We start from the raw sequence: 13,961 nt of genomic DNA, 5'->3' as shown, positions 1-13,961 counted from the left end.
AACTAACCTAGTTCTACTAAAATTGCTGTGTTAGCTGCAGTTGTATATCCATCAACATAATATTTATAAAACTTTATTTGAAATGTTGATGTCAAAAACAACAAGTATTTACATTCAAGACCTGGATTGTTTTTAAAACTAAGAGGCCATATTTTACTGCAAAAAAGTAATATAGGTTTTTTGTTAGTCTTGTATTATTTTTAATTTTAGTTTCTTGTGTACAATTTGGAGTTTAGTATGGCGTTCATTATCACTGAACTAGTATATATATTTGTTTAGGGGCCAGCTGAAGGACGCCTCCAGGTGCGGGAATTTCTCGCTGCATTGAAGACCTGTTGGTGACCTTCTGCTGTTGTCTGTTCTATGGTCGGGTTGTTGTCTCTTTGACACATTCCCCATTTCCATTCTCAGTTTTATTTTTAACAACTTTTAAACAGTTATAAATGAGGTTATCACAGAATCAAAACTTTCGGATGCAAAACATTGCTTTTGAAATGTGTAATCATGGTGATGTATTGCAAACAATGTAGGAAAAAAATTGCAATTGTTTTTATATTTATTGGTAAGATCAATTGTCTGTTCATTTAATTTAAAGTAGTATTTTTTTTTTTTTTTTGAATTTCACCAGACTTATAAAAAATCATTTTACTAGTTTTATTTAGATTTACAGTTAAATTCCCCTTATTACAGTAAGTGCTATGTTTATCTAAACACGGCCAGACTTAGATTCAGATATTTTATTAACACAATTTCATCTGCATGTACCAAGGTCGATACATGTCTATTATTTAATTTAGTAGAATCACAGGTACTATCAAATATAGTAACTAATCATTCACATAAAGTGAAAACAATGTAGGGCTTAAAGGCACCCTTGCTTTACTCCAATTGTTGAGCTAAAGAATTATGTTCGCCCTTCGCCAAACTTTCAAGATAATCTAAAAAAAAATCTATTGTTATAATCAATCTATGCATATGCAATATCAATGGGTTAATACTAATAATGAACCTGAGATAAGATATCGAATGTCTATTTATAGAGACTGAGTGACAATAAATATAGTCAGATGAGAAAAGACAATAAATTTATATTTATAGCAATTAAGGTTCTATATATTTATTGAAAATAAAATAACAAATAGCAAAGGGAAACCATCAATAATAGTTAAAGTAACAGGTGCACAACTTCATGTCCCAACTAAAGAATCAATGCAAGTTTTTTTCAAGGAGTCTTGGTAATCTGTCTTCTTAAGCGAATTCAAATGGTCTAGTTGCCAGAGTACTAGATCGTGTTTGGTGACAAACTAGGACCACATCGTAACAAATAAGGCGATACAAAAATTTGTGTATTCACTAGGAAAAAAATAGAACAACTTCATAACAAATATTTTTCTTAAAATCATGAGCTATACTCCATTTATCCTGTTATTCCTGTTTCATGTCTATCACACAATCGTATAAAAACAAAAATCTCATGATATATTGGTGTGAATTGTTTTGAACTTGTATATGATTTTTTTATTAACTTTGCTGTGTTGTATTCCAAACAGGACCAATACCTCCTTTGCTTACGTGGAAGATAGTGGAGAAGAAGTTACCATGGGGCGTGGTTATATTGTTAGGCGGAGGATTTGCTCTTGCTTTCGTTAGTCAGGTATAATTAAAACGTTTGTTTTACTATATTATTTGATTATTTACGAAAAATATATTCTAAGCAAAAAAAACGAAATATTATCGATCATTTTACACCTGAATATCAACATAGTCAAACCATTTATTTCAATCAAGTGTCTAAATGATGGTGCGGAGTATACATCACGACAGACAATTACATAATTTTAAAAAACTTTTTGTGTTGTTCAGCATCTTACTAGCTGATCACCTTAGTTTGTCTTCACTTGCATTCAAGGCATTAATTGATTAGTGTAAGGGTTTGCCAACTTGTCGCCTAAACCTGATGAATCACCCGGTCTATCTGGTTTCCCTATTCAGGGAAATAACCAACAATAAAGTTATAGTATTGCCAAGATCATGGCCATGATGGCGAATGTTTACATTTGATCATTTTTGTTAAATCAGCATTTAATGTTTCAATTAGAAGTTATGGATTTATGAATGATTAGGCGTTGATCAGTATTGAAGAAATATTATTTGCCGAAATGTGCATGTACAACTGATTTTTATAGTCTGTTCTGATGGTGTACTGTTACATCACTGCCCCAGGTTAGGGGAGGGTTGGCGCTTCGTTAAACTAGTTTAACCCCATCACATTCTGTATGTGCCTGTCCCAAGTCAGGAGCCTGTAATTGAGTTGAAGGTCGTACGGTGAACTATAGGTGTTAATTTGATCTCTTGGTGAGAAAAGTCTCATTGGCAATCATACCACATATTTTTTATTTTTTATTTTCATATGTGGTAGAGTAAAATTGATAGTCTGTAATGTTGCATTAAAACAACGCAAAGAAGGAGAACAAACATGCAGAAATCATAACAATTGTGAACGCAACGACTGTAACTAGTTTAGAAACTGACGATCGTTTAAAGATACCGTTGCAAGATTAGAAACATCGTGAAATTAAGATAAACCTAGATCGACCTCTTCACAATTTTTTTTCGTAATGGTGAGATTGGCAACAAGTACATGTTCTCATATAATTGATTTCCTAAGAGAAAACCTTATTGTTTTCAACAGAATAATAAGTAAAAATATTATAACTTTATAAATGATAATTATTTTTAGGAATATGGATTATCCAAATGGCTAGGAACACAATTGGCTGTGTTAAAACCCCTTGATCCATGGATTGTGAATATGATATTGTGTATAATTGTGGCGGCAGCGACGGAGGTCACAAGTAATGTAGCTATGTGCACACTCCTGATGCCTATTTTGGCTGAACTAGTTAGTATTCATTTATATGTGAGTCTACGATGCATGCTTAGAAATAGACGCATGCGGGAAAAGATACATACCTTGTCGAAACACCTGGTCTCGCTACTTTTGGAGTTCCATCAGAATTTTGTTTGTAACCCTGATTTGTCCCTTCCGATCTTTCGAGTAACGAAATTTGAACATCGGTGAATTACTGTCGCCTTAATTAAAAACATAAAATATTCAGTAAAAAAACAAACCTAATTGAAATGTTTTAACCGACGATTATTTATTAATTTATTACATGGTATAAGTGCTCGATTCTGTCATACTAAATAAAAACAAACATATACACACAAACAGACAAAGACATGTATAGGTCTTCAACAACAACCAAGTGTCTATTTAAAATTAAATTGGGGTAAATGTAATAATGTTCACCATGCAATATTCCTATCATGTATAGTTTGATGTGTCAATGTTAAAGTATCTTTTCTTCATTTCATATCTGTAGTCTTTACAACTGGAAGTAAATCCTCTATACTTCATGTTTCCGGCAGCTATTGCGACATCGTTCGCTTTTATGTTGCCCGTGGCAACACCTCCAAATGCTGTAGTGTTTGCCTATGGATACCTGAAAGTTATAGACATGGTGAGATTTGTTTTACGATTTTAGATAAGTGTACTTTTTAGAAGATTGATTCGTGTATTAACATCAAGCTTGGAAATGGAATTCGTCCGGTAACGAAAAATAACGGTCTTTAAATTATAGAATAGTGTGCAAGTTGAATAACTTATCTCTCGAATGTCACCTAAAAACTGCATCTCGTGAGTTCACATACCTACAGCTATACAGAATCGTAAGAGGTGATGTTTCATGTATAAAAGATCGGATGATGTACACATTGTTGTGTGCCATTCGGTTATCATAGGGATTCAAACTTTTTCTCAAGTGGTCGATATGTCATTTTGTCGAAAGGGTATTCATCCTTTGCCGGCGATTATTGTTTTCCTTACTAACTAGAATTTTGCGCACAAAACTGATTCTATTGACAAACATGCTGAAGTTCGTTTGAAATCCTGTCATCTTTATTCTTAGGTTAGCTGTCTGAAATTTTTACTTGTAATTGGCTTTGAACTAGCTGTCAGTAACTGCGGACATGTAACTATGTATATACTGTAAGAGAGAAGCGAAACACACCAAATGGATATTCAAACTGATAAGTCGAAAATAAACAGACAACGTCATGTCAAAAAAAGAAAAGAACCAAAAGAAAAAAAAACAACTGTAAACTTAACACAAACAGAAAACTAAAGACTGAACAACACGAACCCCAAAAAAAACCGGGGGTGATATCAGGTGCTCTGGAAGAGTAAGCAGGTCTTATTTCACATGTGGCACCCGTCATGTTGCTTACATGACTACAAATCCGGTGATTAGTCTTATTCGGTAGGTCATATTCGGACAAAGGATGAAGGGATTGTGATTACGATAATTGGAACATATCCTTCGTCATATGTGAAACAGATATTCTATAACGGTCAACAATCTCGTGATGGCGTTTGCAAAAGTTTCGAAGGGATGAATTCAACTTTTGGAAATCTTGGTTAATAGTTTCCTTGTGAGCAATAAACCTCCATTTTGGAAATCTTGATAGGAAATGCAAGCCCCGGCATATCGTATCAACTAGAAAATATGTACTCCATATGCAGGCACTGCTGAAATGTTGCAACGTAGCAATGGAAAGTTCACAATTTGAAAGCTGAAATCATCTCTTTTGTCTCATTGTCAATTTCAAGATATGAAGCAGACATTACTGTATCTATTGTATCCTTTATTTCAAGTTCGATGCAATAGATGTGTTCAGCACAGTCAACGAACTTTGAATTATTCAGTGAGCGGACATCATCGTTATAGCAGATATGAATAAAGGAATAAGTCGGCAGGAAGAGAAGCACTGTTTTTTTCCTTGATAATTTCGATTGCTTGTTGAAAAACACGTCCTTAAGATTGCTGTTTAAAAATGATTTGTAGAGTTTGTGTTATGTTGTGTTGATACATCCCCGTGTAAGTGGGAAGGGTAATATGTTGCCCGTAGCATAAGCTCATAAATGATCAACAGACTTGTCAAAATCAAGACTTAACATATATTATATATGTGTTTATTGTTAAAAACTGCGTATTTTCTTCTCCATGTGATTTGTTGTTGGGTTTCTGTTTTATTGAAGGATACCCCACACCTCCTTTGATCCATATAGACAATATCATGGCTAAACGTTAAACATCGTAATTATTTATTAGTCCTTATAAGTTAATATGCTATTTCTCTAACAATAATTTCAATGTGAGCTTATATAATTAATTGGTTATTTTTATATCATTAATTACAAAGTGAACTGATTTATTGGTCCTAATACATTTAATTGGTTATTTCTCTATCAATAATTACAATGTGAGCTTATTTTTAAGATAAGGTAAAGACGTTCATTGCAATAAGCACAATTATGCTATAGCACATTTGAATTACAACATTATCATGTGTAAGCAACATGAAATTTATAGTAATATAATAATATAACAATGGCCCAATTTTCTTTATCATTATTACAGTCAGCAATAAGAACTTCATATATTTCATATAAGAGAAGAGAAGCACTGTTTTTTTCCTTGATAATTTCGATTGCTTGTTGAAAAACACGTCCTTAAGATTGCTGTTTAAAAATGATTTGTAGAGTTTGTGTTATGTTGTGTTGATACATCCCCGTGTAAGTGGGAAGGGTAATATGTTGCCCGTAGCATAAGCTCATAAATGATCAACAGACTTGTCAAAATCAAGACTTAACATATATTATATATGTGTTTATTGTTAAAAACTGCGTATTTTCTTCTCCATGTGATTTGTTGTTGGGTTTCTGTTTTATTGAAGGATACCCCACACCTCCTTTGATCCATATAGACAATATCATGGCTAAACGTTAAACATCGTAATTATTTATTAGTCCTTATAAGTTAATATGCTATTTCTCTAACAATAATTTCAATGTGAGCTTATATAATTAATTGGTTATTTTTATATCATTAATTACAAAGTGAACTGATTTATTGGTCCTAATACATTTAATTGGTTATTTCTCTATCAATAATTACAATGTGAGCTTATTTTTAAGATAAGGTAAAGACGTTCATTGCAATAAGCACAATTATGCTATAGCACATTTGAATTACAACATTATCATGTGTAAGCAACATGAAATTTATAGTAATATAATAATATAACAATGGCCCAATTTTCTTTATCATTATTACAGTCAGCAATAAGAACTTCATATATTTCATATAAGAGAAGAGAAGCACTGTTTTTTTCCTTGATAATTTCGATTGCTTGTTGAAAAACACGTCCTTAAGATTGCTGTTTAAAAATGATTTGTAGAGTTTGTGTTATGTTGTGTTGATACATCCCCGTGTAAGTGGGAAGGGTAATATGTTGCCCGTAGCATAAGCTCATAAATGATCAACAGACTTGTCAAAATCAAGACTTAACATATATTATATATGTGTTTATTGTTAAAAACTGCGTATTTTCTTCTCCATGTGATTTGTTGTTGGGTTTCTGTTTTATTGAAGGATACCCCACACCTCCTTTGATCCATATAGACAATATCATGGCTAAACGTTAAACATCGTAATTATTTATTAGTCCTTATAAGTTAATATGCTATTTCTCTAACAATAATTTCAATGTGAGCTTATATAATTAATTGGTTATTTTTATATCATTAATTACAAAGTGAACTGATTTATTGGTCCTAATACATTTAATTGGTTATTTCTCTATCAATAATTACAATGTGAGCTTATTTTTAAGATAAGGTAAAGACGTTCATTGCAATAAGCACAATTATGCTATAGCACATTTGAATTACAACATTATCATGTGTAAGCAACATGAAATTTATAGTAATATAATAATATAACAATGGCCCAATTTTCTTTATCATTATTACAGTCAGCAATAAGAACTTCATATATTTCATATAAGAGAAGAGAAGCACTGTTTTTTTCCTTGATAATTTCGATTGCTTGTTGAAAAACACGTCCTTAAGATTGCTGTTTAAAAATGATTTGTAGAGTTTGTGTTATGTTGTGTTGATACATCCCCGTGTAAGTGGGAAGGGTAATATGTTGCCCGTAGCATAAGCTCATAAATGATCAACAGACTTGTCAAAATCAAGACTTAACATATATTATATATGTGTTTATTGTTAAAAACTGCGTATTTTCTTCTCCATGTGATTTGTTGTTGGGTTTCTGTTTTATTGAAGGATACCCCACACCTCCTTTGATCCATATAGACAATATCATGGCTAAACGTTAAACATCGTAATTATTTATTAGTCCTTATAAGTTAATATGCTATTTCTCTAACAATAATTTCAATGTGAGCTTATATAATTAATTGGTTATTTTTATATCATTAATTACAAAGTGAACTGATTTATTGGTCCTAATACATTTAATTGGTTATTTCTCTATCAATAATTACAATGTGAGCTTATTTTTAAGATAAGGTAAAGACGTTCATTGCAATAAGCACAATTATGCTATAGCACATTTGAATTACAACATTATCATGTGTAAGCAACATGAAATTTATAGTAATATAATAATATAACAATGGCCCAATTTTCTTTATCATTATTACAGTCAGCAATAAGAACTTCATATATTTCATATAAGAGAAGAGAAGCACTGTTTTTTTCCTTGATAATTTCGATTGCTTGTTGAAAAACACGTCCTTAAGATTGCTGTTTAAAAATGATTTGTAGAGTTTGTGTTATGTTGTGTTGATACATCCCCGTGTAAGTGGGAAGGGTAATATGTTGCCCGTAGCATAAGCTCATAAATGATCAACAGACTTGTCAAAATCAAGACTTAACATATATTATATATGTGTTTATTGTTAAAAACTGCGTATTTTCTTCTCCATGTGATTTGTTGTTGGGTTTCTGTTTTATTGAAGGATACCCCACACCTCCTTTGATCCATATAGACAATATCATGGCTAAACGTTAAACATCGTAATTATTTATTAGTCCTTATAAGTTAATATGCTATTTCTCTAACAATAATTTCAATGTGAGCTTATATAATTAATTGGTTATTTTTATATCATTAATTACAAAGTGAACTGATTTATTGGTCCTAATACATTTAATTGGTTATTTCTCTATCAATAATTACAATGTGAGCTTATTTTTAAGATAAGGTAAAGACGTTCATTGCAATAAGCACAATTATGCTATAGCACATTTGAATTACAACATTATCATGTGTAAGCAACATGAAATTTATAGTAATATAATAATATAACAATGGCCCAATTTTCTTTATCATTATTACAGTCAGCAATAAGAACTTCATATATTTCATATAAGAGAAGAGAAGCACTGTTTTTTTCCTTGATAATTTCGATTGCTTGTTGAAAAACACGTCCTTAAGATTGCTGTTTAAAAATGATTTGTAGAGTTTGTGTTATGTTGTGTTGATACATCCCCGTGTAAGTGGGAAGGGTAATATGTTGCCCGTAGCATAAGCTCATAAATGATCAACAGACTTGTCAAAATCAAGACTTAACATATATTATATATGTGTTTATTGTTAAAAACTGCGTATTTTCTTCTCCATGTGATTTGTTGTTGGGTTTCTGTTTTATTGAAGGATACCCCACACCTCCTTTGATCCATATAGACAATATCATGGCTAAACGTTAAACATCGTAATTATTTATTAGTCCTTATAAGTTAATATGCTATTTCTCTAACAATAATTTCAATGTGAGCTTATATAATTAATTGGTTATTTTTATATCATTAATTACAAAGTGAACTGATTTATTGGTCCTAATACATTTAATTGGTTATTTCTCTATCAATAATTACAATGTGAGCTTATTTTTAAGATAAGGTAAAGACGTTCATTGCAATAAGCACAATTATGCTATAGCACATTTGAATTACAACATTATCATGTGTAAGCAACATGAAATTTATAGTAATATAATAATATAACAATGGCCCAATTTTCTTTATCATTATTACAGTCAGCAATAAGAACTTCATATATTTCATATAAGAGAAGAGAAGCACTGTTTTTTTCCTTGATAATTTCGATTGCTTGTTGAAAAACACGTCCTTAAGATTGCTGTTTAAAAATGATTTGTAGAGTTTGTGTTATGTTGTGTTGATACATCCCCGTGTAAGTGGGAAGGGTAATATGTTGCCCGTAGCATAAGCTCATAAATGATCAACAGACTTGTCAAAATCAAGACTTAACATATATTATATATGTGTTTATTGTTAAAAACTGCGTATTTTCTTCTCCATGTGATTTGTTGTTGGGTTTCTGTTTTATTGAAGGATACCCCACACCTCCTTTGATCCATATAGACAATATCATGGCTAAACGTTAAACATCGTAATTATTTATTAGTCCTTATAAGTTAATATGCTATTTCTCTAACAATAATTTCAATGTGAGCTTATATAATTAATTGGTTATTTTTATATCATTAATTACAAAGTGAACTGATTTATTGGTCCTAATACATTTAATTGGTTATTTCTCTATCAATAATTACAATGTGAGCTTATTTTTAAGATAAGGTAAAGACGTTCATTGCAATAAGCACAATTATGCTATAGCACATTTGAATTACAACATTATCATGTGTAAGCAACATGAAATTTATAGTAATATAATAATATATAGTTATATAAAACAGCAGAGAACATAATAAACATTATGAACACTTTGTTAATGAAAAAAGACAATATATATATAAATAACTACGTTAATATGAAAGTTCACAGTTTCCAACTTTCACGCAAAAACACATCAAATTGTAAATAAATGTTTGTGTTTGAACTTGTAGTAATAAATACAGTTTGTTAATATTTGGCCATGTATGGATATTTCTTGAGAAGTATTTAAGTCTATACTGTCTATATGCTTGACAAACCATAATAAAATGATATTCATTCTCTATACATTGCATTGTACAACATTAACAAATTCTGTCCTCCCTTCGTTGGTTTATATAACGACCAGTATCCATATTTAGTTTTGATACACCAAATCTTAATAAAGACAACATTTTAACATTGATATCTTTCAATATATATTGTTCCATCTTAAAATCTGTTTTTATTATATTTTGTACAATATTAGTTTTTCAGAGCTTTCTACAGACGCACACCAACTCTGATAAAATTGATCTAACAGACGTTCATTCAAAATATCAAAGTTTACATCAACATTCTCATGTTCATGCCATAGATAATTAAATCCCAGTTGAAAAAGTAAATTACAAATATGTGTGGCCCAATTTTCTTTATCATTATTACAGTCAGCAATAAGAACTTCATATATTTCATATACAATATCTGGTTTCTTTTTTATAATATTAACTCAGTATTTCAACAACTTTTGTTTCCTAGTAACATACATAGGTAAATGACCAAGATCGAAAATAATACAACAGACAGGCGTATGTTTGGGTACTTTTAAAACAAATCTACAAAATTAATTATATACAGATTCAATTTCTTTTGCATGATGAAAACCCCATACTTCAGAGGCGTAGTTTAAAATAGACATAACTAGACTGTAAACATAGCACATTGTTGTTCTGGTGATATATAAGTAGATCTTAATGTGTTTAACAGTGCTGCAAGCGCTCTTCTACCCTGTTCTGCTAGGCGTTTTTGAGTTTGTTGAAATTTACCGTTGTAATGTACAAGCACTGCAAGGTATACATACTGATTGGCTACTTTTAATTCCGTATTGTCATAATACCAAGAATAATTTACTCTTTGCCATCCTTTACGAAAAACTACAACTTCTGTTTTATCCTTATTAACTCCAGTTTTCCATTTTGTACAGTAGACGAATAATTTATCTAAAAGAAACTATAGAGCTTCTGGCGTTTTTCCAAATAGCACAGTATAATCTGCGAATAACAACAAATATATCAAATAACCATTTAAGTTTATGTAATCACTAGTTCTATTATCATTCATACGTAGATCTTCAGCAATGTCATTTATAAAAAAAATATGAAAAGCAGAGGAGATAATAGTATTGCGAAAAAACATCTGAAAGATATCCCTCGCATTTAACACGAATATTAAAAGTTGCATATACTGATTGCACCATGGAAACAAATTCGCTACTATTTCCACTATTGAAAAGCTTATACCAAAGTATGCGGCGGTCGACATTGTCATAAGCCTTACAAAAGTCAACGAACGCTGAATACAGTTTTTCCTTTTGTGAAAGGGTTGTTGATATTATTCCATGAAGAACGAAAACAGCATCGAGTTGATTTTTGGCGGCGAAATACAAACTGGTTTGCTTAAAGAATCTCGTTATCTTCGGCCTAACCTAGTAGACGGTTATTCAAAATTGAAGTAAAAATCTTTGAAAATACACTAATCAATATAATTGGCCTATAGTTATAAGGGTTTGAAAGATCCCTTTTCTTTGGTACAGGTATAGCAATTCCTTCTATCCAATTATCGGGGTATATACTAAATTCAAAAAGTTTATTAAACAAAACTGTTAAAAATGTTGAAATAGCTGAGAATCTGATAAAAACATTTCTCCACTGATTCCATCTGTTCCCGTACTTTTATGTCTGTTTGTTTTGTTCACACATCGTTGTCAATATAAAGGAATTTGATGCGACTGTCATACAAGTTAGAGGTTTAGCTAGCTATAAAACCAGGTTCAATCAACCATTTTCTACATAAGAAAATGCCTGTACCAAGTCAGGATTATGACGGTAGTTATCCATTCGTTTGATGTGTTTGAGCTTTTGATTTTGCCATTTGATTAGGGACTTTCCTTTTTGAATTTTCCTCGGAGTTTAGTATTTTTGTGATTTTACTTTTTATCACGCTTTAGTTTTTTAATAGCAGATTCGTCTATGTAAAGATCTTCAGATCGAATGTTGTCTTTTAAAGTTTTAACTTCTACTGATAAATCACCAGGTTCCGCACCAAGAAAGTGTTTAAAATGTTCAAAATTGTCATTTGCATCGGCCGCGCATCTCGATCGACCTTTAGGTCTATTTTTTTACCAAAATTATCTAGGGTTCACTTTAGCAAGCCGACTTAGCTCCTGTCCACGTGTACGTTTATATCATGTTTTCGCTTTCCGTTTAACTTTGTTGTATTCGTTTCTTGCTGTCACATATAATTGTCTCTTGGGACTGCTTGTGTAGTGCTGAAAACAGTTCCGTGCTTGGTGAAATTCAATTCTATGCAGTTTACATTTGTGATCATACCAATCATTAGTACTAAGTTTATGTTTACATATATGATTTTTAACAGATGTTTTACCAAAAACATTAAGCGCACATTTAAATATAACATCGGTAACCACATTACGGCGTGATTAGCACTTTCATTATCGTTTATGTTGCTTACTATTTCTATCAATTCAGTTTGTTTCTCCCGTAATGCTTGCGTGTTATCGCTAACTTTCTCATTGTCCCACTTTATATATGTATAATGGTTGGAAGAATGTTCCTTGTTACACGTTAAATTAGTCTGAATTTCATAAAATAAAGGTGAATAGTCAGAAAATTCATTATGTTTCAGAACTTTAAAATTCTCAACCAATTTATAATCAATTGGAAAAGTTAACAGATAATCATTCACACTTCTTCCGTTTGAAGTACAAAATGTGTATTGTCCAGTCAGATCGTGTTGTAGCCTACCATTACATATAGTTAGACCCGTGTTATGACACATTTGGACAAGATTTCGACCAAACCTATTTACTGTTGTATCCTTTGAACTTCTTGGCGGAGTAATGGGATTTCATCATGCACTACACTACTCACATATCTATCTAAATGATCAAAATCTAAAAAATCATCTAGTAACCGAACTCTACTATTAAAATCACCACAAACAAGTATTCTTTCTTTTTTGGTCCTTATACATTTAATTGGTTATATATTTATCTAACAGTAAGTACAATGTGAGCTTAATTATTTGTCCTTATACATTTAATTGGTTATTTCTCTAACAATAAGTACATATGTTAACAAAAATGGCTACGTTTATTAATACTCAAGATAAAATATACCAATGTTTAATTTCAGGTTAAAGTTGGTTTTATAATGAATATACTTGGTATAGTTGTACTGGTCATAGGAACAGAGACATGGGGAGAAGCTGTGTTTGGTTTCCATAAACAACCAGATATCTTTACGCACGGACTAAATAACACTGACATTGTAAATAACACTTGCATCTGTAACGGAAGTCTACTTTTGTAAAAATAAAAATCCTAGGTTTAGGCCAAATACAATTCTTTTTTGTTTTACTAAGTATTTGCAATGGTACATTGTGTGTGGTCTGTTTGTCTTCGACTGGTGATTGTTTTTTGTTTTACTAAGTATTTGCAATGGTACATTGTATGTTGTCTGTTTGTCTTCGACTGGTGATTGTTTTTTGTTTGACTAAGTATTTGCAATGGTACATTGTGTGTTGTCTGTTTGTCTTCGACTGGTGATTGTTTGACTAAGTATTTGCAATGGTACATTGTATGTTGTCTGTTTGTCTTCGACTGGTGATTGTTTTTTGTTTGACTAAGTATTTGCAATGGTACATTGTGTGTTGTCTGGTCTGTTTGTCTTCGACTGGTGATTGTTTGACTAAGTATTTGCAATGGTACATTGTATGTTGTCTGTTTGTCTTCGACTGGTGATTGTTTGACTAAGTATTTGCAATGGTACATTGTATGTTGTCTGTTTGTCTTCGACTGGTGATTTGTTTTTTGTCCGTTTGGTATCTCCTGTTCTCTTTTTCAAAGATGTACTTCACAACGAAAAGCTTACACTTTTTATAGGCTATCATTTCTGATAATTTTAATTGATAAACTATTTTAAATGAATGTCTGTGTTCTTTGTTGATTGTTATTGATTTTCACTAAGAATAAGCGCTTACGTAGATTATTGAGATTTATATATTTTGGTATATTTATTAAAAAGTCGGAGATAATGCTTCAAAGTACTTT

General features: G+C 31.3%; 1 protein-coding gene across 1 annotated transcript in view; it reads left to right on the top strand.

The window, feature by feature from the left end:
• The window catches only part of LOC127712715 (Na(+)/citrate cotransporter-like), a 77,557-nt gene extending 64,304 nt beyond the window's left edge, over positions 1–13,253 (top strand). Inside the window, exons 11-14 of the mRNA XM_052219316.1 lie at positions 1,551–1,654; positions 2,741–2,902; positions 3,387–3,524; positions 13,045–13,253. Coding sequence (XP_052075276.1) covers positions 1,551–1,654; positions 2,741–2,902; positions 3,387–3,524; positions 13,045–13,221 — 581 coding nt within the window. The 3' untranslated portion in view covers positions 13,222–13,253. The remainder of the gene's footprint in view (positions 1–1,550; positions 1,655–2,740; positions 2,903–3,386; positions 3,525–13,044) is intronic.
• The last annotated feature ends 708 nt before the right edge of the window (positions 13,254–13,961 follow it).

This window comes from Mytilus californianus, unplaced genomic scaffold (assembly GCF_021869535.1).
Source record: "Mytilus californianus isolate M0D057914Y unplaced genomic scaffold, xbMytCali1.0.p SCAF_8, whole genome shotgun sequence".
NCBI lineage: Eukaryota > Metazoa > Mollusca > Bivalvia > Mytilida > Mytilidae > Mytilus > Mytilus californianus.
Note: the sequence above shows the minus strand (reverse complement) of the source record. Positions and strands in the feature narration are given on the sequence as shown.